Genomic DNA, 27,389 nt, shown 5'->3' with positions numbered 1-27,389 from the left:
CAGATAAATCTCGTATTTAACAAAATAGATTATAACTGCAGCTAAGTATGAAATCATAACATAAAGAATGAAATTAATGTTGGATTTCACCATGCTTTGGCATCATTCTGATCACATTTAACTTCCACAGTACAATTAAAAAGGATTGTTTTTGTAAAATTCAGAGTTTCATCTGTCTTCCTAAGCAACTCTTTTAATCTACTGGTATTCAATTTATTCTTTTTTAATAACATTTTTTACTGAGCTATGCTTCACACGGAAATCCTGGTGGCGTAGTGGTTAAGTGCTATGGCTGCTAACCAAGAGGCTGGCAGTTGGAATACGCCAGACACTCCTTGGAAACTCTATGGGGCAGTTACACTCTGTTTTATAAGGTCACTATGAGTCAGAATCGACTCGATGGCAGTGTTTTTTTTTTTTTTTTTGGTGTATCTGACACAACATAAAATGCATCCTTTTAAAATGTACAATTCAATGGTTTTCAGTAAATACATTATCATGGAACCATCACCACTCACCCCAGAGCATTTCCATCACCCCAAAAAGAAGCTATGACACCTGTACCTATTAGCAGTTAGTTCTGATTCCCCACTATGCCCATCCTCTGGCAACCGGTAATCTACTGTCAGTCTGTATTGATTTGCCTATTCTAGACAATTCATGTACATGGACTCAGACAGTATTTGTCCTTCTGTGTCTGGTCCCTTCACTTAGTACAAATGTTTTCAAGATTCATCCATGTTATAGCATGTATATGAATTTTATTCCTTTTCATGACTGCACATTCCATTATATGCATACACATTTTGTTTATACATTCATCAGCTGATAAGCGGACCTGTTTCCATTTTTTGCCTATTATGAATAACACTCCAATCTGTTTTGTTAGCGTCCCATTCTTAAATATGAGAAGAACACCACAAATCATCAGGCGTCTGAAGAAAGGAATTAAAATGAAAGATCTATTGACACTAAAATGATCAGGAAAAAAGCAACTAAGGAAATGGGCTATACGAAGGGAGGAAAACTTTTAACTAACTTAAAAATTGTCATTAATAAACTTTAGACAATAAAAGATACTGCTGTTCATAAAAAAAAAAAAGGAATGCTACAAAAAGGAACATTCTGAAAGCAAAAGCTTCAGGAAATTAAAAATATGCTTAAAAAAGAAATTCAATACACCTGTAAGAAAAAATTGAGAAAACCTCCAAGAAAAATAGACGAAAAAAATATATATATGAGAACGAAAATAGAAGAAATAAAAAAAAAAAATGAGATTAAAGAAATTTTAAGACATGCCAGTTTTCAGAAATTTACCTTCTCTTCTCAGGAAACTTAAAGAACGTGCTTTATTAAAATAGGGAGGAACCACAAAAGATGATGATATGGGATATTGGAGAGAGAGATTTAACACAGGAATGAAGAAAATGAAAGCCCCAGGATGAAGATGGCGGGTTCTTTCAGGATAACTGGGTGGCACAAACAGTTTGTGCTCAATTACCAACCTAAAAGGCTGGCAGTTTGAACTCACCCAGCAGCACCATGCTTCCATAAAGATTACAACCAAGTAAACCCTATGGAACAGGACTACTCTTTAACAGCTTGCAGAACTGACTCAATAGCAATGGATTTTTTTTGTCATATACCAAGAAGATGAAATTTATAATCACTTGATGTATCTGATCACAATGAGAGATTTAAACATCCAAAAGAGAGTCCGAATTTAGTGATAAGTACACAGAAAATTAAACAAAACAATAAATCAATCCAGAAAAAGCAAAGAGTTGAGAAGGAAAGGAAAAGTAGTTATAGCATCCTGCATGTGAAAGCTGGACAATGAATAAGGAAGACCAAAGAAGAACTGATGCCTTTGAATTACAGTGTTGGTGAACGATACTGATACCAGGACGGCCAGAAGAATGAACAAATTTGTCTCGGCAGAGGTGCAGCCAGAATGCTCCTTACAAGAGAGGATGGCGAGACTTCATCTCACATACAAAAGCCCCAGTGCCAAGGAGTCGATTCCGACTCATAGCGACCCTATAGGACAGAGTAGAACTGCCCCATAGAGTTTCCAAGGAGCGCCTGATGGACCTGCGTTGCCGACCTTTTGGTTAGCAGCCGTAGCACTTAACCACTACGCCACCAGGGTTTCCTCATCTCACATACCTCAGGCATATTATCAGAAAGGACCAGTCCCTGGAGAAAGGACATCATGCTTGGTAATGCAGAGGGAGCGCGAAAAAGAGGAAGGCTCTTAGAGATGGACTGACACAGTGGCTGCGACACAGCAAAATAGGCTCAAACACAACGATTGTGAAGATGGCACAGAACTGGGCAATGTTTTATTCTATTCACTATGAGTTGGAACTGACTAGGTAGCACCTAAAAATAATAACGTGACTTAGCTGTGAATAGCTTTTACATAGTCAAAAACAACAAAAAATAACTGATCTAAAAATTACAAAATAATTCCATAGGAAGAATGAGGCAACAGGAAGGGGGTGTGTGCATGTGTGAAGGTGAGGGTGCGAAGAAAGGGCACTTTCAGTAGCAGGAAATTAACAGAATACCTAAAACTGAAACACGAAGAAATTACAACACAGGCACATTATTTAGAAACATGAAGGTAAATATTAAAAGGATCCATTAAGAGTTGAAAATGGTTACTGGGGGAGGGGTGTTTATGCAATGGGGCTTGTAGAATATTTGACTATTTTAAGCTTTGTGTATGTACAATTAGAACTTGTACTCATTCTGTTCTGAAAAGGCTGGGGCTACAAAAAAGGTCCTGGAAGGAAAAAAATCTTAAAAAGAATACATAAATACCCCTTAACTCAGGAAAAATTAAAATACAAAATATGTATCTCTCCATTAACGGAAATACGAAAGGCTTCTAAGTGATTTAGTGCTTTCCAGCAAAAATAAAGGTTTAAGAAAAAATAAGTTTCAAAGTCAGTAAAATTCTGTACTTTCCCCGGCTTATTACTCACTGAGCTACCGGCAATTTTTCTATGGGAAGAAAATAATTCTTCTAGTATATCCACTGCCATTTAGTCAATTGACTCATGGTGCTCCCATGTGTTAAGAGTAGAACCACTCCATAGGGTGCTTCTTGGCTGTAATCTTAACAGAAACAGATCGCCAGGCCCTTCTTCTGAAGTTCAAACTGCCAATCTTCAGGTTAGTAAATGAGCGCACCAATCACTAATGCCAAAGTTAGAGAAACTGAAGATTATAACTTCTGCAGTCTGAAATTTATCAATCATACAAATAATCCTAGAAGCTGGATTATATGAAGAACAGAACAGGACTAGAGGAAGACTCATTAACAACTTGCCATATGCAGATACCTGCCGAAAGTGAAGAGGACTTGAAGCACTTACTGATGAAGAGCAAAGGCTAGTCTTCAGTACAGATTATGTTTCAACATGAAGAAAACAAAACTCACAACTGGACCAACAAGCTACATCATAATAAATATAGAAAACACTGAAATTGTCAAAGATTTTATTTTACTTGGATTCACAATCAATGCCCATGGAAGCAGCCGTTAATAAATCAAACTATGTATATTGTACTGAGCAAATGTGCTGCAAAGGTCCTCTTTAAAGTGCTAAAAAGCAAAGGTGCATGTGACCCAAGCCATGGTATTTTCAATCACCTAATATACATGCAAAAGCTAGAAAATAAAGATCGACAAACTGACGTATTTGAATTGTGGTGTTGGCAAAGAATAATGAATATACCATGGACTGGAGAGGAATGAACAAATCTGTCTAGGAAGAAGTACCACCAGAATGCTCCTCAGAAGTGAGGATGGTGAGACTTCATCTTGCTTACTTTGGACATGTTATCAGAAGAACCAATTCCTGGAGAAGGTTATCATGCTTGGTAAAGGAGAGGGTCAGAGAAAAGAGGACGACCCTCAACGAGATGGACTGTTACAGTGGCTGCAACAAAGGGCTTAAACAGTCCTACTACTGTGAGGATGGCACAGGACTGGGCAATGTTTTGTTCTGTTAATACTTGGGGTCGCTATGAGTCAGAACCGACTCGATGGCACCTAACAACAACAAATTGAACAAAAACCATCTGCACCACCTAGAGACCTTTTAGGGAGCCCTGGTGGCGCAATGGTTAAGCCCTCAGCTGCTAACCTAAAGGTTGGCAGTTTGAATCCACCAGCCACTCCTTGGGAGAAAGTTGTGGCAGTCTGATTCTGTAATGATTACAGCCTTGAAAACCTAGAGGGCAGTTCTACTCTGTCCTATAGGGCCACCATGAGTTGGAACTGACTCAACAGCAACAGGAAGAGGCTTTTAACTCTTCTGATACCAATTTTTTATTCTGGTGCTATGGATGAATATTGAAGACCCTTTGTCATTTAATTGTTTCTAACATTTTTGAAACAGTCAAATTAAGTCCTAAAACAACGGCTAAAAATTGGGTCATAAATTGATATAAAAGATTCAACATGAAATGCATTTTAAAGATGCACCAGTTCTAGCCTTATAAAAGCCTTTATCTTGACCCACCCAACCCACTGCCGTCGAGTCGATTCCGACTCATAGCGATCCTATAGGACAGAGAAGAACTGCCCCATAGAGTTTCCAAGGAGCACCTGGCGGATTTGAACTGCCGACCTCTTGGTTAGCAGCTATAGCACTTAACCACTATGCCACCAGGGTTTCCTTTATCTTGACAAGTATTTATAATTCACTTGATTATCTTCTTAAATATTAGATTTGCCTCCTTTGTGCACTATACTTCCTTTTCCTTCAACACATCAAGCCTGTTTTTATAATACTCACTCTACCTGGAATATACCTCCCAAAGATGATTCCTTCTATTCATTCTGGTTATCTCTGACCTTTCACTCTAAAGTGCCCCACTGTCCTTTATTCTGGTTCAATTAGGGTCCTCATCACCAGTATCTGAAACGATCATTCCTGAGGGCAGAGACCTTGTCTGCCTGTTCATCACTTCACCTCCCAGCCCTGTAACAGCAACTGGCACATACTGGAAACCTGAATATCTGTTAAGTGAATGAATTAACAAATATTTCCCTCAATGTTCTTCATTTTAAGAGTCTTACTGCATACTTAGGTTTTCTTAGGAATTTGCAAAAGTAAAAACCAACCTACCTTTAAAATGCCAAAAAAAAAAAAAAATTCAAAATGCAGCTGAGATACTAACTCATCTGAGAAGTATTCCCTTACCCTTCCATGGATAAACATCTCTCATGTGGATACATATTCCCTTACCCTTGCATGGACAAACACACCTCACATGGACAAATATTCCCTTACCTCTGCATGGATAAACATACCTCTGGACTTGGTATGTTATCATCCTGAGTTGTGTCTATTTCCCCTATTAGGCTATAAGCTCCAGGAGGGCAGAGGTTTAAGAACAGTGCTTGGCACAAATGGATGTGCAAAATGAAATCTAAGATCTAGTTCTAAATCACAGTGAGGTCAGCTACTTTGACTATATTCTACTTATTACTCAGCTTGGTAAAGAAAAGAAACATAACATCTTCACAAGTCTAGAGAGGGATATAACTAGAATATATACTTACTGTTTCAAAAGTATTCAGTATCATCAAAGGAAAAAAGACACTAAAATAATCTCCACTATCTTGAAATCTGACAGGCACAGGTCTTGAGAGGGACCGATAAAGACTTGCTGGGGGCCCACACTGATCAAAGTTCACAAACATTTCATATTTCCATTTTAAGATCTCTTTAACGAAGGTATCAGAGATGGACTGTGATGACGAGAGACTGTTTACTGGAGAGGAAGCTAAAAAAGACTTGCTTTCACCAAATGGAAGTTTGTAGCCTTGCCTGTTGGAATTATCCGGAGTTGGAGAAAGAACGCTGCACAAACTCTTTCCATCACCCATTGGCTTCTGAGGCATCACCGAGGCTGGCTGTGGTACTTTCCCAATAGATTGCACTCTATTTGATTTATTTTTTAGTGCTGGTGGAAGTGCTGAAGTATTTTCCAAAGACTTGGAAAGATTAGCATTTCGTGAAGTACTACTTGAGCTAAAAATTTTAGTAGTGGAAGGTCTTAAAGGTTTAGATGCAGAAAGAGGCAAGCCAGGTTTACGAAATACATCTTCATCTGTTGCTTTAGCTTCAGAGTGTTTTGAGCAGTAATCACCCTGGTTTTTTGTGGTTTCAACACAATCTTTGTGCTTACATTTTTTGTTACTCAAAGACTGCAACTGAGGCAGACTTACAGAGTCGTCTATCTGAAATGTATCTTTTCCATAAAGTACTTCAATGACTGTAGCAGTCTCCATTTGTGAACACATATCCATATCTTCAGGATCATTTTGAGTTAAAAATAAATTATCATCCTCTGTATCACTGTTGGATTCAGGCTCTCCCTCTTTCAAAGCTGCCACTTCAGACTGATGTGCTGTGAGATCACCTCTGCCTGGAAAAGGGCCCTCTGAACTAGCGACAATTATTTTATTTGTTGGTATTCTCCCATTTAACATTATAGAATCACACTGGTTCAAAAGACGAGTATTATCAGGCACCTGAGAAACATATTTTGGTGTTATGGTTTCTGGTTCTGAAGAATTGCATTTTAGTAATTGTTTTCCATTATTGTTAGCAATAACCTCAGTTCCTCCTTTATAACTATGAGCTGACTGATCAGATTCTGGTACAAATGTGTCAGAATTTGATGGTGCACGTGGCCCTGCCTTTGCAGTATCTGTACTTTCACGATCAACAAGTCCTTGTCTACTTCGTTGTGATTTGGATCTCATTTGCCTTTGCAACTGAAGATCTTGACTTGTCAGCAGTTTCTTATTATTCTTGACAGAGAGAGTTTGAGGAGAAATTAATTTAGCCTTTTTTCGGGTATCAACTACTCCAACAGTTTTGCCATAATCACGTAATTGATTCAAACACTCTAAAGACTGCTGAGATAAATCAAATGCCTTCCGTGGGGCCTTTTTCAAACCAAGTTTTTCTACTGTTGAAGTTGGTTCAGGACACTGGCGAAATTTCTTTGGTGGAACTATAGCAGGAGTTGTCCTACAACTTATGTAATTCAAACTTTTACTTTGCCCTTTTTTGGCATCTGAATGTGTTTTCTTAGGAGTTTTAGAAACTGGGACTTTCCTAATGGGTTTTGAGTAAGTACGAAGCTTTGGAGAAGACTTCTTTAGTGAAGCTGCAGTGGCTTTCTGAATGCTTGAATTGGGAGTTGCAGTCCTTATATCTGTACCTTCAAAACCAGTTTCAGTAAGATCTCTCTCATTCAGAACATCAAACTGGTCCTCATTTCTGACAGAAGATGAAGGCCTCAGGGGATCTTCAGCCATAGCTTTTTCAAATCGTTTTCTCTTGGATTTTACTTCCATTTCACAAAATTTCTCAACAGAAATACTACTACTCTGTGGTTCTGCGTGTTCTTCAACACTCTCTGCTACTTCTTTAATAACCTCTTCAGGTACAAAATCTGTATCATAACCCCAATTATTTGTGATATCAGCTATATGAGTCAAATATGATTTTTCTGCAACCTCTTGAACTGAACTGTCATCTGGTTTATGATCCTGCCAAACTGAAAATACCTCATTTGGACTTTCAAACTCAAAAATCTGAGACTCAGATTCCTCGAACATTGTTCCTTCCTCTTTTATTAGCTTTTTTTCCACACTACTATTAACTCTTGAAGCATGCTGCTCTGGATATTCTTTCTTAATGCATATTTTGTCTATTTTAGTGTGTTTTTCAAAACCCAGAATTCTTTGATCTCCATCTCCATCATCATCATCATCATCAGAATCTGAAATAATAATAATCTGTTCCCGGCAAGATTCCTTGACCAAAGTAGATTCATTATTTTGGTTAGCTGTGAAACATCTTTTATCATCTTTTACTTTTCTTTGTAGCTGAGTTGAGTTCTTTTTTTTATTTGAATCAGATGGAAACTTAATAACACTGGCTTGAGCTATTAAAGACAATTTATGGAGGTCTCTGTCTATCTGAGAATCTGTTAAGGTTTCAGATTTAGGACTGATGCCAGAGGTCTGTTCTCTTGGCAAGTAAGAAGAAACCTGATCAGTACTCTTACTCATCTCCCTATTCTTTGATTCGAGTACAGTCACAGTATCTTTAAAGGAAGGTGTTCTCTTCACTGAAGTATTGGTCACATCTGTAAATGAGATCAAGTCTTTACCATCAACATGGCTTTCCTGTATCTGACGACTGTTTTCATGGGAAGAGAAAATATCTAATTTCTCAATCTTTACCTGTTTCTTTTTTAGCAATAAACTATTTTGAAATTTTTGTCCTCCACTTTTATTATCATCCAGAATACCAACAGGGTCTAAAGACAGATTGTATATGAAGCCATCCCCGTTCTGATCTCCGGTATCTTTCCTTGGATAGGAACTCTCAATGTTAGATACAATCAGGTTTTCTTCTAAACTGATTGCATTATTGGCCAAAGTACTTTTCTGGCATTGCTTCTTTATTACATGTGATAACTTAGCACAGATCTCATCTTTCTGTGCCTTAGTTTTGGGTTTTGAGGTTTTACTAAGAGCATCATCCTTTAAAGTAAAATCCTCATTTGATGTGGACACATTTTCCAGGGCATCAATGCTAGAATCAGTCAACATACATGTTGATATTATCACTCCTCTGTCACATCCCCTTTCTGGACCATTTCTTAAAGTACTATTCCGTGGTATATGTGCAGAATTCTCTTTTACAGACTTCTGCTTCCCCGTATTTATTTTAGCTTGATCTTGAGCTCTTTCAGTAAAAAGTCTTTTAGTCTGTTTTAAGCATGATTCAGCCAAGAGATGGTCTTCTAGTTTGGAATCCTTTACATAATTTTGCTCATTGTCCTCTGCCACAGTTTTACTTGCTTTTATCAATATACCCTCTTGTACTTGATATGTGTCAGCTTTCATTGGTTCTTTAGAAAATGTTGGACTAGAATTTTCCAGATAATGTGTATCTTTTTTAAACTTCTTCCCTATTTGTTCAGTTTCTTCTTTACTGTAAGATGCAGGAGGACTTTTACATGCAAGAGTCAGATCCACAGAAGTGCTACACTGAGGTACTTTGACTTTTATGTTTCTAATAATTTGCTTTAGACAAGTTTGTAACTCATGGGTTTCCTGACTAGTCAGCTGCCAACCGAGAGATAAATTTCCTCGCAGGAAAAAGTTGAGCTTATCCCGGAATTGCTTACAAAGATTCTGTAGCCCAAGCTGATAACCCTCTTTAAGGAGACTTCTAATCAGCTGTACACAAGCAAGTTGTACAGAGTTAGATGGCATGGAATGCAACGACAAAGATGATATCATTGCGGTTCCTTTGGCACAATTTCCCGATGACTTCTCAGAACTCCGTGCAAATGCAGTGGTAGGCAGCTTGGCACATTTTACAACAGCTTCCACCCACTGCTGTGAACTAACCCACAGCAAATGCAAACATTTTCTATTTCTGTGCAGTTCAATCACTGACACCAAAATTAGAAGAAAAAATTCAGTGACTTTGTCACACACAGCATCTCTTTGGTTGAGAACATCTTTGACTTCAGAGTGCAGATGATGAATAACCTCTACTATATAAGCCACACCCAAATCCTTAAGATCCATGAGGGATTGAACAAAAGGGATAAACCATAGAAATGTGCTGTTATGAACACGCATGTCTTGACCAATATCTGACTGAAGCACACTGGCTAATGTTTCCATTTCTTCATACATGTTAGGACAATAATCTGGGCAAATGGCCGACCGCCACCCTGAATCCTAAAATGAAAGAAATATTGACATTCAGATTAAAAAAAAAAAAAAAAAAAAACCACCGTTCAATAAAGTTATCTTATCCCGCAATAGGTTTAACACACAAATTATAAGAAGATATATTTTTCAAGTTTCCTATTTTGGTCTACTATGTATTATCTTTAATATACATATACCCCCAAGGAATTAAAAACTTGAGGTGAACTTTGAGGATAAAGTTTCTTGAAAAGGCATAATCCACCACCCTCCATGCACTCTGGCTTTTCCATTCTGGTTCTGATTTCTAGACATGTCACTCATCTCCCCAAACTCCATGAAGTTTCCACCCTCTCTAATTGCAATTAAAAATTAACTTTCCAAAGTCCATTTTTTTCCCAAGCTCAATATATTTTTTTAATCAGAAGGTCTTATGTAGTAGTTGATTCAGAACAGTTACATATCATAAAATCAGGAATTCAACTAGTTATGCAAAACATTGTTATACAACATAAAAACCCCAAAACCCAAACCCACTGCCATTGAGTCAATTCCGACTCACGGTGGCCCCACAGCGTTTCCAAGGCTGTAAATTTCTACAGAAGCAGACTACCACATCTTTCTATATAATATAAAGACAACACAAAATCATCTAAATTCTAAAAACATTTTATACCTTTTTTGTCTTTTCAGGATTATAATTGTATACAATCTGGCTGCAAGTCACCATATCGTCCAAGTATGACTCTGGTTCTAACTTGGTCCTTAAATATTAAGAATAAATAGAAATTACTGAAATGAAGGAAAAAACCCTATTGTTAAGTCAATTGCAATAGGCTTCCTTACAGAGATTATTTTTAAATCCTGACATTCACTGAACTAACCTTACAGAGCTGTTCCGTATATTCTGGATTTCTCTGTTGTAGCTCACATTGTTGATAATGGTCTGAAATGCTTCAATAGGATCAATAAGTTGACCCCAGACCTTAGACCCAAGGCGATCCAGAATGACCATGAAACAGTGTAATGCTGGCCAGAAAGGGTCCACATTATCATCTGAAATACAATAGTGCAACTGCTGAATTACAATTAGAAAAAGGTACAAAGAGTGAACGGCCATCCAAGATACTCCACAACTACCACGGCCTCCACCAGACTGAGTCCAGTACAACTAGATGGTGCCCACCTACCACCACTGACTGCTCTGACAGGGATCACAATAGAGGGCACTGGACAGAGCTGGAGTACAATATACAACAAAAATCTAACTCACACACACAAAAAAACAGGCTTACTGGCCTGACAGGGACTGAAGAAACCCCATGAGTATGGCCCCCTGGACACCCTTTCAGCTCAGTAATGAAGTCACTCCTGAGGCTCACTCTTCAGCCAAAGATTAGACAGGCCCATAAAACAAAAGGAGACTAAAGAGGAACAACAGGCCAGGGGCAAAGACTAGAAGGCAGGAGGGGACAGGAAAGCTGGTAATAGAGAACCCAAGGTTGAGAAGGGGAGTGCTGACATGTTGTCGAGTTGGTAACCAATGTTGCAAAATAGTATGTGTACTAATTGTTTAACGAGAAGCTGGTTTGTTCTGTAAACCTTCAACTAAAAGGAATGCTTAATTCTCAATATATCTTTGTACCTTTTTCTTACTTTTTTATTATTGTATTTTAGATGAAGGTTTACAGAGCAAATTAGTTCCTCATTAGACAATTACTACACATATTGTTTTACAACACTGGTTGCCAACCCCCAGGGTGAGAATTAAGCCTTCTTTACCTGGATAGCAACAAATCTGAAAGCAAAGAAGCAAGTAATTTAAAAGAAAGCACTGCCAACCCATAGTCACACAGGTTTTCAAAAGCTAACGGATTAAAAAAAATTTTTTTTTTTGCATTTTTTCAAGCAATACTGTAATATTTCTCTAAAAAAATTTTAAATGGGAAAACAAATTGAGGTAGTCTAGGCAAAACCATCTCACCCTGTTTGCCACATCTGAAACAATCTTTCCTACTCAGCTCAACACCTCCCAGAACTTTATACTTCAATAAAGAGAAGTAGAGGGGGAAAAAAAAAAGAGAAAGAGAAGCTTAGTATTTACAGCTTTCAACAAAGCCCATGATACAAGAATTCTGCTTTAGCAAGATTCTGAATTCTGTATGCCATGATGCTAGTGTAAAGGATTAAATCCCCTAGTGAGTGGGTAAGCAGAGATAATGCATCCTTCATTCATCCATATCTCAACTGACTGTGGTTATGAACTTTTCATCCAATTTGCAAGCATTCCCATTACTCACAAGCTCTTGCCTCCAGCCCTTCCCTCTTCTTTATCAGATATACAGTGGCAAGATACTGTCCTACTCAAAGATCTTCAATGGCTCTTCAATGTGTCAAATAAAAACAAACCTGAACTCAGACAGTGAGAGGCCTTATTCAGAGCAGACAGACTATACCAACGGGAAGAATGCTCCACCCTCAGAAATCTGCAAGTAACTCAAAATCAAGCAGAAAGTTTTTCTTTCAGTGTAGGTAAAGCTTTACCAGAAATTTTTAGAAACTGGATAAGAAAGGGGAAGTGACCAGTGGAGTCTGATAGAAAATGTGTCAGGATAAACTGATAAGAGGGTACCATCCTGCTTTTTAGTGCTTGCTCAGGCAGAGTTCAAGGGCCTGCAGGAAGGAGAGAAGTTGGTCAAGACAAAGCAGAGGGTAAGAAATTGGCAATGGAGAACACTTGGTCAAAAGTCTACCAAAAAAATTCAAAGTCCTCAGTCAAGCACTTACATGATCTTGCTCTACCCATTTCTTTCTAGCTTTATTTTTCACATTCCCATAATCACACCTATCTACGGACAAAAAAGACCACTGACCTTTTCCCAAATAAGCCCTAGAATGCCTTCACTATTCCACCACCTGTCAAAATCCTATCTATTCTTAAAGTTCAGTTCAAATAACTCTTCCTGCATTGACATTCTCAAGCCATTTCATCTTCTACAGTACTCTCCTGAAGCAAACATTCTAATTCAGTTACTGATGCTATTGTTCACCCCCCCAGAACCTATAGCTGTTTTCCTCAGCACTCGTAGATTCTTTGCTTTTTTATCAGTCATTTATGCAGCCTTTCTCATATACTTTTGTATAATCCACTACAGCTGACATAGTAAGGGAAGGAAAGAAAGTAGTCAGCTAGGTGAAGATGATTATGAAAGGTTTTAGAGCTAACTCATATTTTGAAGGTTTGGGAGCCGAATTAACATAAAGGACAGAATTATACGTGCAAGGCACAGAGACAAAAATAAACAATTTATTAGTAAGTGCTGGCAAATGAATTAGTAATAGCCTTAATCAGGAATAATCTAGCAAGAATACATCCACCATCAAAAAAAGAACTATTAACATTATTTCTTTTAGACTCTCCCACAAGTAAGTTCATAGCCTCATTCAAGTTGAGTGAACAAAAGAGAAATGAGGTAAAATAATGTTTTTATAAGATTTGGCATACTTAGTCTTTACTGATTCATTCCTTCATAAAGAAGATTTAAAGTACAGATCCTCCCTGATCAGCTTGCTAAAATCAACAGCAAATGAAGGTTGCGGTCAAATAATAACATGGTTACAAGTTTTAGACCCTGTTTTCTAGACTATATAGCACACCGCTATCCAAGAGAACCTTCTGCAACAATGACAATGTCTGTATCTGCGCTGTTCAAGACAGTAGTCATCAGGCACATGTGGCTACTGAGAGCTTGAAATATGGCTAGTGAGACTAAAAAACTGAATTTTAATTTAAATTAAAATAGACACATATGGTTAGTGGTAACCACATAGAACAGTGCAACCCTAGAGAACCAAGGTAGAAATGAAGAACCTCCTCTGTTCATTAAATGTCATTAAACATTTATCTCCCAAAAGTCCTAATCTTGATTCCACCATCAGCTAGGTTTTTCAACATGAAAGTCAGGATCATTTCCCTGGGCTTCAGACCTTTCTTCTATAAAAGAAAAGTGTTGAATTAAACTCTGAAGGTCCTTTCCATTTAAAATTCTGAGTCTATGACCTAAACCATAAAATATTAACAAATCTAATTTTCTCCACACCATAAACCTAAATTCTTGCAGTGATTTAAAAGTGTACCATCATCATAACATTAAAAAATATTTAGCAAATAAAGTTTATTACCATCTGATTGCCTTTCCATGGTGTGAAGTATTGATTGCATAAAATCATTTTGTTTGTCTGAGCCCAACAGCAGAGAATCCATGGCTTGTTCTTCAAGAATGGTCAGCAACATGCAAATACCTATAAAAGGTCATTTATAGTTTTCTTGAATTGACCAAAAAAAAAAAAAAACACTATTCTAATTCCTTCTCTGATCTAACTGGCAAAAGACAAATAAGGTAGGAAGATCAAGTAAAACAATATCCAGTTCCTGAAACATAGACGTGTGAGATATTTATAAATAACTGCTCCCAAAAAACCATAACAGGACTTTAGACACATTCAACCGCAAAAGGGAAAAATGGTACTATCTTGGGTTGAAAGCAATTTCTAGGATAACTACCAAACAACTGGTATTTTATCAAATCTAAGGTGCATCTGTTAACATGCACCATTATTTCACATACTACAAAAAAAAAAAATGACTGCTAATTATGACACATGACTGTAATAGGTGAAATAGGGTAGAATTATTTTGAGCCAGTGCTTATTGGAATTCCGTATTTAGTAATTTTTATCAGATTATCAAAAGAAGTTGTGCTTCCTCTGCAGAATACCCATAACTACATGAAAATACTAATCATATTAGTGTAGGTACAATACTCACCTAGCCAGTAGTTTTTGTAGTTAGTAGTATCATACATGTGCGATGGGAGAAGAATCAATTTACCCTTCTCCAGGACAGAAGATGTATAAATGTCTGGACTTTCTAAAAGCCCCAACTCAATGACTTTAAAAAGGCAAGTTAAAACCTCCTGTAAGTCATAATAATCATCTCTGTCCACTTTTCCCAAGTTTCTTGCAGTCAGAATAGCCCAACGCCGAACCTAAATGCATAGTATAACAGATTCATTACTTTACTCAATGAATAACTGCATATACAGCAAGAACATAATTAAGAATACAGGGTTTTCTAGATTTTCAAAGATACTTAATAAGGTATCAATAATGCAATGTGTGGATCTTATTTGATCCTGATTTGAACAAACAAACCTGAATAAATCATAATGAATAAATCATTTATGAGAAAATCATTTCTAGTCATTTAAACATGGAGTGGAAACACACTAAGGAATTACAATATTTTAGATGTGATAATGGTATTGTGTTTATGGTTAAAAAAAAATTGTCTTTTCAAAAATACATACTAAAGTATGGGTGAAATGCTCTGATGTCTTAAGATTTGCTTCAAAAACAGGTGACGGCATTGTATCACTGTTAAATTCATTGAAGTTGGCAATTATACTGTGATTATGACACAGAATATCCTTAAGAAACACACATTTTAAGTATTTGGGTGTGAAGGTCCGTGATGCATGCAACCTACTCTCCAACGGTTCAAGAAAAAAAATTATGTAGTTAATTGAAAACGAATGATAAAGCAAATAGAATGAAACGTTAACAACTGGTGAATCTGGGTAGAGGGTAAATAAGTTATTTCTACTATTCTATTTTTGTTCTTGCAAACTTTCTGAAAGTTTCAAAGTATTTCCAAATAAAAAGTTGAAAGAAAAAAAGAAAACACACACAAGGTTAAAAAAAAAAAACAAAAACAACGTATGTAGTCTCTGGAACCAGGCTGCCTAAACACATGTCCCAGCCACCACTTAAAAGCTTGTATGACTATGAACAAGTCTTTTGACTCAGTTTTCTCATCTGTAAAAAGGAGATATACCTTACCTCCTAAGAGTTGTTATAAAGTTTGAATGAATTAGAACACTTAAAAGGAAAGCACTTAAATCTGTTCCTGACATACAGTAAACCTCGACATTCACTATTATTAAAAGGCTTTACCCAAAATAGCAGTATTTATGACTGTCAAAATAATGTAAAGAGGCTGACATTAATTCTGATTTTATTAAAACTATTGGTGATAAAGGTGATAAAACATCTCAGTTGTCTGAAGGTATTTCAGCCTTTTTTTTGGAGTAGTACTTGGTGTATATGCTTCTAGGTCAACAGTTATGTTTTTTTCAGCACATGGAAGATATTGTTCTACTACTTCCTGGGTTTTATGTTTGTGGTTGAGAAGTTACCTGTCAAGCTAATTGAGGTTTCATCATAAGTAGTCCTTTGTCTGGCTTTCCTGAGGCATTACAGTGTGTATAGATATACATTTGTCTTTTACTTCTCTCTCCAGAACTATTATGCACCTTTATTTGTGTCTTCCACTGATTTTGAAAAATACTCCACCACTATCATCTCTTCATCATTCTCTCTTTTCTTTCCTTCAGCAATCTGTTAGATCTTCTCACTGTATCCTCTATGACCCTTAACGTCTTTTTTCTTCCTACCTTTTGCTGTCTGTAGCTCATTCTGGGTAATCTGTTTGTCTTCAAAGTTTACTAACTTTCTCTTTGTTGTTGTTGTTGGGTGTTGTCGAGTCAGTTCTGACTCATAGTCACCCTATGCACAACAGAACGAAACACTGCCCGGTCCTGCCCCATCCTCACAATTGTTCCAATTACTTGAACTCGTTGTTGCAGTCACTGTGTCAAATCCATCTTGTTGAGGGTCTTCCTCTTTTTCGCTGACCCTCTACTTTACCAAGCATAATGTCCTTCTCCAGGGACTCATCCCTCCTGATAATATGTACAAAGCATGGGAGATGTCGTCTTGCCGTCCTTGCTTCTAAGGAACACTCTGGTTGTACTTCTTCCGAGACGGATTTGTTCATTCTTTTCGCAGTCCATAGTATATTCAATATTCTTCACCAACACCACAATTCAAAGGTGTATTCCTTACTCATTGTCCATCTTTTACATGGCTTGGGTCAGGCACACCTTAGTCCTCAAAGTGACATCTACGCTTTTCCACACTTTAAGTAGGTCTTTAGCAGCCGATTTGTCCAATGCAACGTGTCTTTTGATTTCTTGACTGCTGCTTCCATGGGTGTTGATTGTAGATCCAAGTAAAATGAAATCCTTGACAACCTCAATCTTTTCTCCGTTTATTTCGATGTTGCTTATTGGTTCGGCTGTGAGGATTTCTGTTTTCTTTAAGTTGAGGTATAATCTATACTAAAGGCTGTGGTCTTTGATCTTCACCAGTGTTTCCAAGTCCTATTCACTTTCAGCAAGCAAGGTTGTATCATCTGCATAATGCAGGTTGTTAATGAGTATTCCTCCAATCCTGATGCCCCATACTTCTTCATATAGTTCAGCTTCTAGGATCTTTTGCTCAGCATAGAGATTGAATAAGTACAGTCAAAGGATACAACCCTGATACACATCTTTCCTGACTTTAAACCATGCAGTATCCCCTTGTTCTGTTCGAACGACTGCCTCTTGATCCATGTACAGATTCCTCATGAGCACAATTAAGTATTCTGAAATTCCCACTCTCCACACAATGTTATCCGTAATTTGTTATGATCCACAAAGTCAAATGCCTTAGCACAGTTAATAAAACATAGGTAAACATCTTTCTGGTATTCTCTGCTTTCAGCCAGAATCCATCTGACATCAGCAATGATATCCCTGGTTCCACGTCCTCTTCTAAATGCAGCTTGAATTTCTGGCAGCTCCCTGTCAATATACTGCTGTAACCGCTTTTGAATGATCTTCAGCAAAATTTTCCTTGCGTATGATATTAAGGATATTGTTTGATAATTTCTGCATTCGGTTACATCACCTTTCTTGGGAACAGGCATAAACATGGATCTCTTGCAATCTCTCTTTACCCACGCCTAAGCAGCCATTTAACCCATCTGTTGTTGTTAGGTGCTATCAAGTCAGTTCCGACTCACAGCGACCCTATGCACAACAGAAGAAAACACTGCCCAGTCCTACGCCATTCTCACGATCGTTGTTATGCTTGAGTCCATTGTTGCAGCCCCTGTGTCAACCCATCTCATTGAGGGTCTTCCTCGTTTTCACTGACACTCTAATTTACCAAGCATGACGTCCTTCTCCAGGGACTGATCCTTCCTGATAACATGTCCACAAAGTATGTGAGATATGGTCTCACCATCCTCGCTTCTAAGGAGCATTCTGGTTGTACTTCTTCCAAGGTAGATTTGATCGTTCTTTTGGCAGTCCATGGTATATTCAATATTCTTCACCAACACCACAACTCAAAGGTGTCAATTCTTCTTCAGTATTCCTTATTCATCGTCCAGTTTTCACATGCATATGAGGTAACTGAAAACGCCATGGCCTGGGTCAAGTGCACCGTAGTCTTCAAGGTGACATCTTTGCTTTTCAACACTTTAAAGAAATCTTTTACAGCAGATTTGCCCAATGCAATGTGTCGTTTGATTCCTTGACTGCTGCTTCCATGGGTGTTGATTATGGATCAAAGTAAAATGAAATCCTTGACAACCTCAATCATTTCTCCATTTATCATGATGTTGCTTATTGGTTCAGCTGTGTAACCCACCTACCAAGTTTTTAATTTTATCGTATTTTTCACTGTTAGATATTCTATTTGAGTCTTCTAAAAATATTCCTGGTCTTTTGATAGTGAGTTTTCAAATCTCTCTTTTATTTAGGCATTTTATAGTCTGCGTCTAGTAATTCTAATTACGGAAAGTTCTTTGGGTGCAACTGTTTATTATTTGTTTTCACAGCGGCTTCTCTTTATTCTTTTTTGTAATTTTTGCAACATCAGCTAGAAGAGATCTGTGGGAATCTGGTAGACTCAGTTGAGGCTGTGGCACTATGGAGAGGATTTGCAATGGTGTCTAAGAGGTGCCACAGAACACAGTATCAAACATGCAAGGCAAACATTAACTTCTAACTCATGTGAAGACAGGCTTGTGTTTACAGAGTCTCAGGGGAGTCTTTTTTTTTTCCCCCTTCAGCTGTGAATTATTTTCTACTACATCTTTGACTGACGGTGTAGCCCTTCAAAGGTCTCAGCTTTATGCTAAGACCTATTCTGGCTCCCTACTCCAAAACCTTGTTTAATTAAAAAAAAAAAAAAAAATTTTTTTTATTACCCGATAAGTCCAAGTTTTAGGTTTTACTAAGTTTGGCTAACACTCTCTGGGCAGCTGAAGCTTTCTCTTCCATCTTCTACTCTGTCTATATGTTCCTGGACTCTGAAGATGTCCACTAAATTCTTGCCTTCTTTGATAAGCATTTAAATCCCTCTCATATTGTATCTAGTATTTCTAGGTATTTTGTAGCAGCAAAGTATTTCAGTTTATATGGCTACTAGAATGCCAGATATTGAAATCCTAGTGGCCCCCTTTTTTTTTTTTTTTGACGGAGTTTGGGAGAGATCTCAGAATTAGACTTATTAAAATTATTAAAAATTATTACCTTGGTTTCTGGCACTCTCGTCGTTTTTGGCCTGGGCATGGTCCATTTTAATTATTTTTTTTAAATAACGCAACCAGCATCCACAAACTCACCATTCAAAACAAAAACCTGGACCTTCACCACAATACAATTTAATTGTGTGATCCCCCACCTCTAATACCTCCCAACTTAGGGTAACCATTATCTTGAACCCCACGTTCTTCTTTCCCTTAGCTTCTTTTTTTATAAAGTTATTACAGCTACACATATTCCTGACAAAGCACTGACTTTGTTTTTAACTCTATAAAAAAGGTTTCCTGCTACATGTAATCGTTGGGAACCTTTTTTCACTTAATATTACTAGGATTCATCCATTCCGTTTCAAGTTGGTAATTTTTTACCACTGCTACATAATATTCACTGGCCTTCCCACTGACGGGCATTTGGGTAGATGAGAAATATGCTATGGAATTTCTTATCTGTGCCTTCTGTTACACATGTTCCAGAGTTTCTCCTAGGTACATACCTAGGAATAAAAACTGTTCGATCAAGTCGATGATGCTATTCTCCAAGGTGACTGCACCAGTTTACACTTCTACCAAAAATGATAAGAGATCCTATAGATTCACATCCTCTCCAAAAACTGTATTCTCAATTACGCAAGTAGAAAATGGTATCTCACTGTGGTTTTGATGATCATTTCCTTGATAATGCGCCTGTTCAGGTCTTAGCCGGTTTTTCTTTTGGGGTATAGAGGCATTTTTTTAATTTTAGATGAAGGTTTTTTACTTTAAATGAAGGTGTACATAACTAGTTTCTCTTCAAACAGTTAGTACACACATTGTTCTATGACACTCTTTAACAGCCCCACGACATGTCAACACTCTCCTTTCTCAACTCTGGGTTCCCTATTACCAGCTTTCCTGTTCTCTCCTGCCTTCCAGTCCCTGCACTAGGGCTGGTGTGCCCTTTTAGTCTTGTTTTGTTCCATGGGCTTGTTCAATCTTTGGCTGAAGGGTGAACCTCAGGAGTGACCTCATTACTGAGCTGAAAGGGTGTCTGGGGGCCATACTCTCAGGGTTTCTCCAGTTTCTGTCAAGCCAGCAAGTCTGGTCTTTCTCAGTTAGAATTTTGATCTACATTTTTCTCCAGCTCTACCTAGGACCCTCTATTGAGATCCCTATCAGAGCACTCAGTGGTGGTAGCTGGGCACCATCTAGTTTCCCTGGACTCAGTCTGGTGGAGGCTGTGGTATATGTAGTCCATTAATCCTTTGGACTATTATTTCCCTTGTATCTTTAGTTTTCTTCATTCTTCCTTGCTCCTGAAGGGGTGGAACCAGTGGAGTATCTTAGACGGTTACTCGCAGGCTTTTAAGACCCCAGGCGCTACTCAACAAAGTAGAATGTAGAACATTTTCTTTATAAACTATGTTATGCCAATAGAGCTAGATGTTCCCCAAGACCATGGTCCCCACAGCCCTAAGCCCAGCAATCTGGGCCCTTAGAGAGTCTGGATGCGTCTACGGAGCTACGATGACCTTGCCTTGTACAGGTTGTGCAGGCTCCTCCAACACTGTGTACTGTCTTACCCCTCGCCAAAGTTACCACTTATCTGTTAAGTGCTTTTCCATCCCCGCCCCATAACCATCAAAGACTGTTTCTTTTTGTATGTAAACCTCTTGATGAATTTTTACAGTAGTGATCTCATACAATATTTGTCCTTTTGTGACTGACTTATTTCACTCAGCATAATGCCCTCCAGATTTCCCCACGTTATGAGATGCTTCACAGATTCATCGTTGTTCTTTATTGTTGTGTAACACATCATTGTGTGTATGTACCACAGTTTGTTTAACCATTCATCTGTTGATGGGCATCTAGGTTGTTTCCATCTTTTTGCTACTGCGAACAATGCTGCAATGAATGTGGGTGTGCATATGTCTATTTGTGTGATGACTCCTATTTCTCCAGGATATATTCCTAGGAGTGGGATTGCTGGATCATGTGGTATTTCTATGTCTAGCTTTCTAACGAAACGCCATAGTTTTCCAAAATGGTTTTATCATTTTGCATTCCCACAAGCAGTGCATAAGAGCCCCGATCACCCCACAGCCTCTCCAACATTTGTTATTTCCTGTTTTATTGATTCTTGCCAGTAATGCTGGGGTAAGATGGTATCTCATTGTGGTTTTGATTTGCATGTCTCTGATTTTTTTTTAATGGCTAGAGATTGTGAGCATTTTCTCATGCGTCCGTTGGTCACTTGAATGTCTTCTTTGGTTGAAGTGTCTGTTATTTCCTTTGCCCATTTCTTAATTGGATTATTTGTCTTTTTGTTGAAGAGATGTTGGATTTTTTCGTAGATTTCAGAGATTAGACCGTTGTCTGATTTGAAGAGCCAAATATTTTTCCCAGTCTGTAGGTTTTTTTTTATTCTTTTGGTGAGGTTTAAAAGTATTTAATTTTAGAGGATCTCAGTTATCTAGCTTATCCTCTGGAGCATGGTGTTTGTTTTGGTTTCTATCCTGTTAATGCTGTGTATTACGGCTTCTAGTGTTGGTCCTATTTTTTCTTCTACGAACTTCATAGTTTTTGGCTGTATATTTACGTCTTTGATCCATTTTGAGTTAGTTTTTGTATATGGTGTGAGGTATGGGTACTGTTTCATTTTTTTACAGATGGACATTCAGTTTTGCCAGTACCATTTGTTAAAAAGACTGTTTTTTCCCCCCCATTTAATGGACTTTGGGCCCTTGTGAAAGATCAGGTGACCACAGGTGGATGGATTTACACCTGGGCTCTCAATTCTGTTCCATTGGTCAGTGTATCTGTCATTGTACCAGTACCAAGCTGTTTTGACTACCATAGCTGTATAGTAGGTTCTGAGGGCAGGTAGTGTGAGTTCTCCTACTTCATTCTTCTTCAATAGTGCTTTACTTATCCAGGGCTTCTTCCCTTTCCATATAAAGTTAATGATAAGTATTTTGATCTCTTTAAAGAATACTGTTGGTATTTGGATCGGTATTGCATTGTATTTGGAGATTGCTTTGGGTAGAATTGTCATTTTCACAATGTGGGGTTCTACCTAACCATGAGTGAGCATGGTATGTTTTTCCGTTTATGAAGATCTCTTTTGGTTTCTTGCAGTAGTGTTTTGTAGTTTTTTTTGTAGAGGTCTTTTACATCCCTGGTCATTTATTCCCAAGTATTTTATTTTTTTAGGGGCTATTATAAATGGTATTGTTTTCCTGATTTCCTTTTCATCATTCTCTTTATTGGTATATAGGAATCCAACTGATTTTTATGTTTATCTTGTTTCCTGTTAATCTGCTCAATGTATTAGTTCCAGTAGTTTTCTCGTGGAGTTTTTTTGGGTTTTCTATGTATAGTTATCATATCATCCAGAAATACGGACAGTTTAACTTCATTACCAATTTGGATGCCCTTTGTTTCTTGCTTTATTGCTCTAGCTAGGACTTCCAACATAATGTTAAATAGGAGTGATGATAAAGTGTGTTGTGGGGAGTGTTTTCAGCCTCTCTCCATTAAGAATGATGCTGGCTATTGGTTTTGCATGGATTCTGTCATGGACTGAATTATGTCCCCCAAAAAATATATGTGTGAATTTGGCTAGGCCATGGTTCCCTGTATTGTGTGGCTGTCCTCTATTTTGTGATTGTAATTTTGTTAGGATTAGGATGGAACTGTCTGTAATTCTATGTTAAAGAGAATTAGGGTGGGATTGTTATACTCTTACCAGGTCACATCCCTGATCCAATATAAAGAGAGTTTTCCCGGGGTGTGGCCTGCACCACTTTTTATCTATCAAGAGATAAAAGAAAAAGGAAGGCAGCAGAGAGTGGGACCTCATACCACTGAGAGAGAAGCACCAGGAGCAGAGCCCATCCTTTGGACCTGAGGTTCCTGCACTGAGATGTTCCCAGACCAAGGGAAGACTGAGGACAAAGACCTTCTTCCAGAGCCAACAGGAAAAAAAAAAAAAAAAGCCTTCCACTGGAGCTGGCAATCTGAATTAGAACTTCTAGCCTACTGGACTGGGAGAGGATAAACTTCTCTTTGTTAAAACCATCCACTTGCGGTATTTCTGTTATAGTAGCACTAGATGACTAAGGCAGATGCCCTTTATTATGTTGAGAAATTTCCCTTCTATACCTATTTTACTGAGAGTTTTCATCAGTAATGGGTGTTGGACTTTGTCAAATGCCTTTTCTGCACCACCTGAGATGATCATGTGATTTTTTTTCTTTCCTTTTATTTATGTGGTGGATTACATTGATCGATTTTCTAATGCTGAACCATCTTTTCATACCTGGTATGAATCTTACTTGGTCATGGTGTATTATTTTTTTTGATATTAACGCTGAATTCTATTGGCTAGAATTTTGTTGAGAATTTTTGTATCTATATTCATGAGAGATATTTGTCTGTAATTTTCTTTTTTTGTGGTGTCTTTGCCTGGTTTTGGTATCAGGGTTATGCGGGCTTCATAGAATAAATTCAGAAGTATTGCTTCCTTTTCTCTGTTCTGATAGTCTGAGTAGTACTGGTGTAAGCTCTTCTCTGAACGTTTGGCAGAATTCTCCCTTGAAGCCATGTGAGCCAGGGCTTTTTTTTGTTGGGAGTTTTTTTTTTATTACCTTTCCGATCTCTTCTTTTGACGTGGGTCTGATCAAATTTTCAACATAGTATGTTTCTAGAAATTTGTTCATTTCCTCTAGTTTCAAATTTGTTGGAGTACAGTTTTTCCTAATACTGTTATGATCCTTTTTATTTCAGTTGGGTCTGTTGTAACGTCCCCCATTTCATTTCTTATTTGCATTATTTGTGTCCTCTCCTGTTTTTCTTTTGTCAATTTGGACAGCGGTTTGTCGATTTTGTTGATCCTTTCAAAGAACCAACTTTGGTTTTGTTGTGTCCCAAAGATTTTGGAATGATGTATTTTCATTCTCATTTGATTCTAGGAATTTTCTGATTCCACCTCTGATTTCTTCTACTACCCAGTGATTTTTAAGCAGGGTGTTATTCAGTTTCCATGTAATTCATTTTTTTTCCTTACTCTTCCTGTTGTTAATATCTACTTTGATAGCGTTGTGGTCAGAGAAGGCACTTTGTATTAATCTATGTTTTGGATTTTGTTGAGGGTTGCTCTGTGGCCTAAGATGTGGTCTATTCTGAACAACGTTCCATGTGCACTAGAAAAGAATGTGTGTTTTGCAGCTATTGGGTGGAGTGTTCTATACATGTCTATGAGGTCAAGTTGGCTGATTGTGCTTTAGCTCTTCTGTATCTTTGTTGAGTTTCTTCCTAGATATTCTGCCCTTTACTGACAGTGATGTGTTGAAGTCTCCTACTATTATTCAGCAACTGTCAATTTCTCTTTTCAGTGCTGTTAGAGTTTATGTATTTTGGAGCCCTGTCACTGGGTAAGTAGATGTTTATTATGGTTAAGTCTTTCATGATGGATTATCCCTTTTAATCATTACATAGTACCCTTCTTTGTCTCTTATGATGGATTTTGTTTTAAAGTCTATTTTATCTGAGATTAGTATTTCTACTCCTACTCTTTTTTGGTAATTACATGCTTGATATATTTTTTTCCATCCTTTGATTTTTAATAAATTTACATCTTTGTTTCTAAGGTGTGTCTCTTGTAGACAGCAGACAGACAGAGCCTGTTTTTTTTTTTTTTTAATCCATTCTGTCACTTTCTCTTTATGGGTGCATTTAGGTCATTTAAACATTCAATGTAATTACTGACTGGTGTGAGTTTACTTCTGTCATTTTGCAGTGCTTTTTTTTTTTTTGTGGTGCTAATGTTTTCTTTGTTACTCTTACTCTCCTGTGCTGAGTTCCCTTTGTTTGTGGATTTCTTTTTCATTTCTTTTGTTTCTAAAAATTTTGTTTTTATTGAGACTTTGTTTTTCTTCATTATTTTGATGAGTAGGTTTGTTAACTTTCTTTGTGGTTATCTTGAAATTTACACTTATCTTCCTAGGTTTGAACCAGTCTATTACTGCTTGGTATCGCCTTGCCTTCCTCTCCATTAGAAAGTTCTATACCTATACCATTTATTTCCTCTTTGACTGTTCTGACGTTGTTATCATTTACAGATTAACCTCTCTGGTTCCCTGCTGCAATTGTTTTGGATGATCCTTGAGAGGTCATTTCCTACGTTGGTATCTGGCTGGCACAATCTTGCGTCCTAGGTTCGGGCTGTGGTCTGATGTTGTTTGTTCTCAGACCGAAGGACCCCCTTTAGTAATTCTTTTAAGTTCGGTTTGGTTTTTATATATTCCCTTAATTTCTGTTTATCTGGAAATGTCCCAATTTCACCATCATATTTGAACGGAAGTTCTGCAGGATATATTATTCTTAGTTGGCAATTTTTTTCTTTCAAGGTTTTATATACATCATCCCATTGCCTTCTTCCCTCCACAGTTTCTGCCGAATAATCAGAGACTAGTCTTACTGTTTCTCCTCTGTATGTGACTTTTTTTCTTGAGCTGCTCTCAAGATTTTTTCTTTGTCTTTGGTTTCGGTGAGTATGATTATGGTATGTCTTGGTGTTTTTCTTTTGGGGGTCTACCCTGTATGAGGTTTGCTGACCTTCTTGGATGGTCAGCTTCTCATCTTTCATGATATTAGGGAAGGTTTCTGTCAGCAATTCTTCAACGATCCTCTTTGCGTTTTCTGTTTTCTCTCCCTGTTCTGGAACTCCAATCACTCGCTAATTTTTCCTTTTGATTGTATCCCACATAATTCTCAGGGTTTCTTCATTCTGATTTTTCCTCAAACAGAGTTGTATCTAAGAGTGTGTCTTCAATTTTGCTGATCCTATCTTCCATCATTTCAAACCTGGTCCTCAGCCCTTCTATGACACTGTCCATTTCTGAAATCTTATTGTTTATCTTTTGGATTTCTAATTGTTGTTTTTGTAGAATTTCTAGTTGTGAATTTATTCTGGCATTTGTTCCTGTATTATTTTTCTGAATTCTTTTTTTTTTTTACTGCAATTTCCTTGAATGTTTCTATAAATTTGTCTATTTTTTCCTCATTTTCATCTGTTTTTTGTTTCAACTCTTGGATAGCTCTGAATAGTAGAGGTTTGAATTCCCTGTCAGGTAGTTCTAGTGCCTTTTCTTCCACTGGGAAGTCATCTGGTGTTTCATTTTGAATGCCTTACTGGAACCATCCTGTCCCGTTTTTTTAATGTTTTAATACTGTCTGCTGTCTTCAGGACATTCAGTAGTCATTTTGTTTCTTGACTCCAGGTTTGTTTTGTCTTGCTTTTTTATTTGGTTGTATCTGAGCAGACAGGCTACGCGTTCTTTGTTCTTTGCTCTCTGTAGTCACGATACTTTTCACCTCCTTGACCAACAGGCAGGGCCAGTCACTCAGCTATGGTGCAGCAGGGTATGTCCAGCTGAAGGGGAAGGGCTGGGATGGGCTGTTGGTGGCATGTACTAGAACCTACAGGGCAGGCCAGGAATCAGTGCTGGGCAGGTATCAGTACACCATGCCTGTGCTGCTTGGGGTATGATGTTCAGCACACGGTGCAGGTAGGAAGGAAAGAGTGGGGGAGGCTGTGATGTGTGAAGCTAATATGGGCATGGGAAAGAGAGAGAGGAGAGAAAAACAGGAGCCAAAAACAGACAAAGGGGGGGAAAAAGTGCTAAAGGAGCTTGCCAATGGAGACGAGAGATGAAAAACTGAGAAATGGAGAAATTCAAAAAGATAAAGAAAAAGAGAGAGAGAAAAAAAACTAGACAGAAATTTGGAAAAGAGAAAAAGAAAGAATAAAGGCCCCCAGGCAGACCCCAAATTCTCCTAAAGAGACCAGACTTAATGGTCTGACTGAGACTAGAAGGACACCAGAGGTTATGATCCCAGACCTTCTGTTAGCCCAAGACAGGACGCATTCCCAAAGTCAACTCTTCATACAGGGACCGGACTGGACTATGGGACAGAAAATGACACTGGTAAAGAATGAGCTTCTTGGATCAAGTAGACACATGAGACTATTGGCATCTCCTGTCTGCAGGGGAGATGAGAGAGCAGAGGGGGTCAGAAGCTGGCCAAGTGGACATGCAAGTAGAGAGCTGAGGGAAGGAGTGTGCTGTCTCA

General features: G+C 37.9%; 1 protein-coding gene across 6 annotated transcripts in view; it reads right to left on the bottom strand.

The window, feature by feature from the left end:
* Window positions 1-27,389, bottom strand: part of SETX (senataxin) — a 94,070-nt gene that overhangs the window by 44,454 nt on the left and 22,227 nt on the right. For all 6 annotated transcript variants that reach the window (XR_010322978.1, XR_010322979.1, XM_010587549.3 and 3 more), the window contains 5 exons: window positions 14,604-14,823; window positions 13,958-14,077; window positions 10,660-10,831; window positions 10,452-10,539; window positions 5,585-9,805 (listed from right to left, as the gene is read on the bottom strand). Coding sequence is in view for 4 of the 6 variants with exons in the window: in XM_010587549.3 (XP_010585851.2) it covers window positions 5,585-9,805; window positions 10,452-10,539; window positions 10,660-10,831; window positions 13,958-14,077; window positions 14,604-14,823 (4,821 nt within the window). In the remaining 2 variants the exon portion in view is untranslated. The remainder of the gene's footprint in view (window positions 1-5,584; window positions 9,806-10,451; window positions 10,540-10,659; window positions 10,832-13,957; window positions 14,078-14,603; window positions 14,824-27,389) is intronic.

The sequence above is a fragment of the Loxodonta africana genome, chromosome 9 (genome assembly GCF_030014295.1).
Source record: "Loxodonta africana isolate mLoxAfr1 chromosome 9, mLoxAfr1.hap2, whole genome shotgun sequence".
NCBI lineage: Eukaryota > Metazoa > Chordata > Mammalia > Proboscidea > Elephantidae > Loxodonta > Loxodonta africana.
Note: the sequence above shows the minus strand (reverse complement) of the source record. Positions and strands in the feature narration are given on the sequence as shown.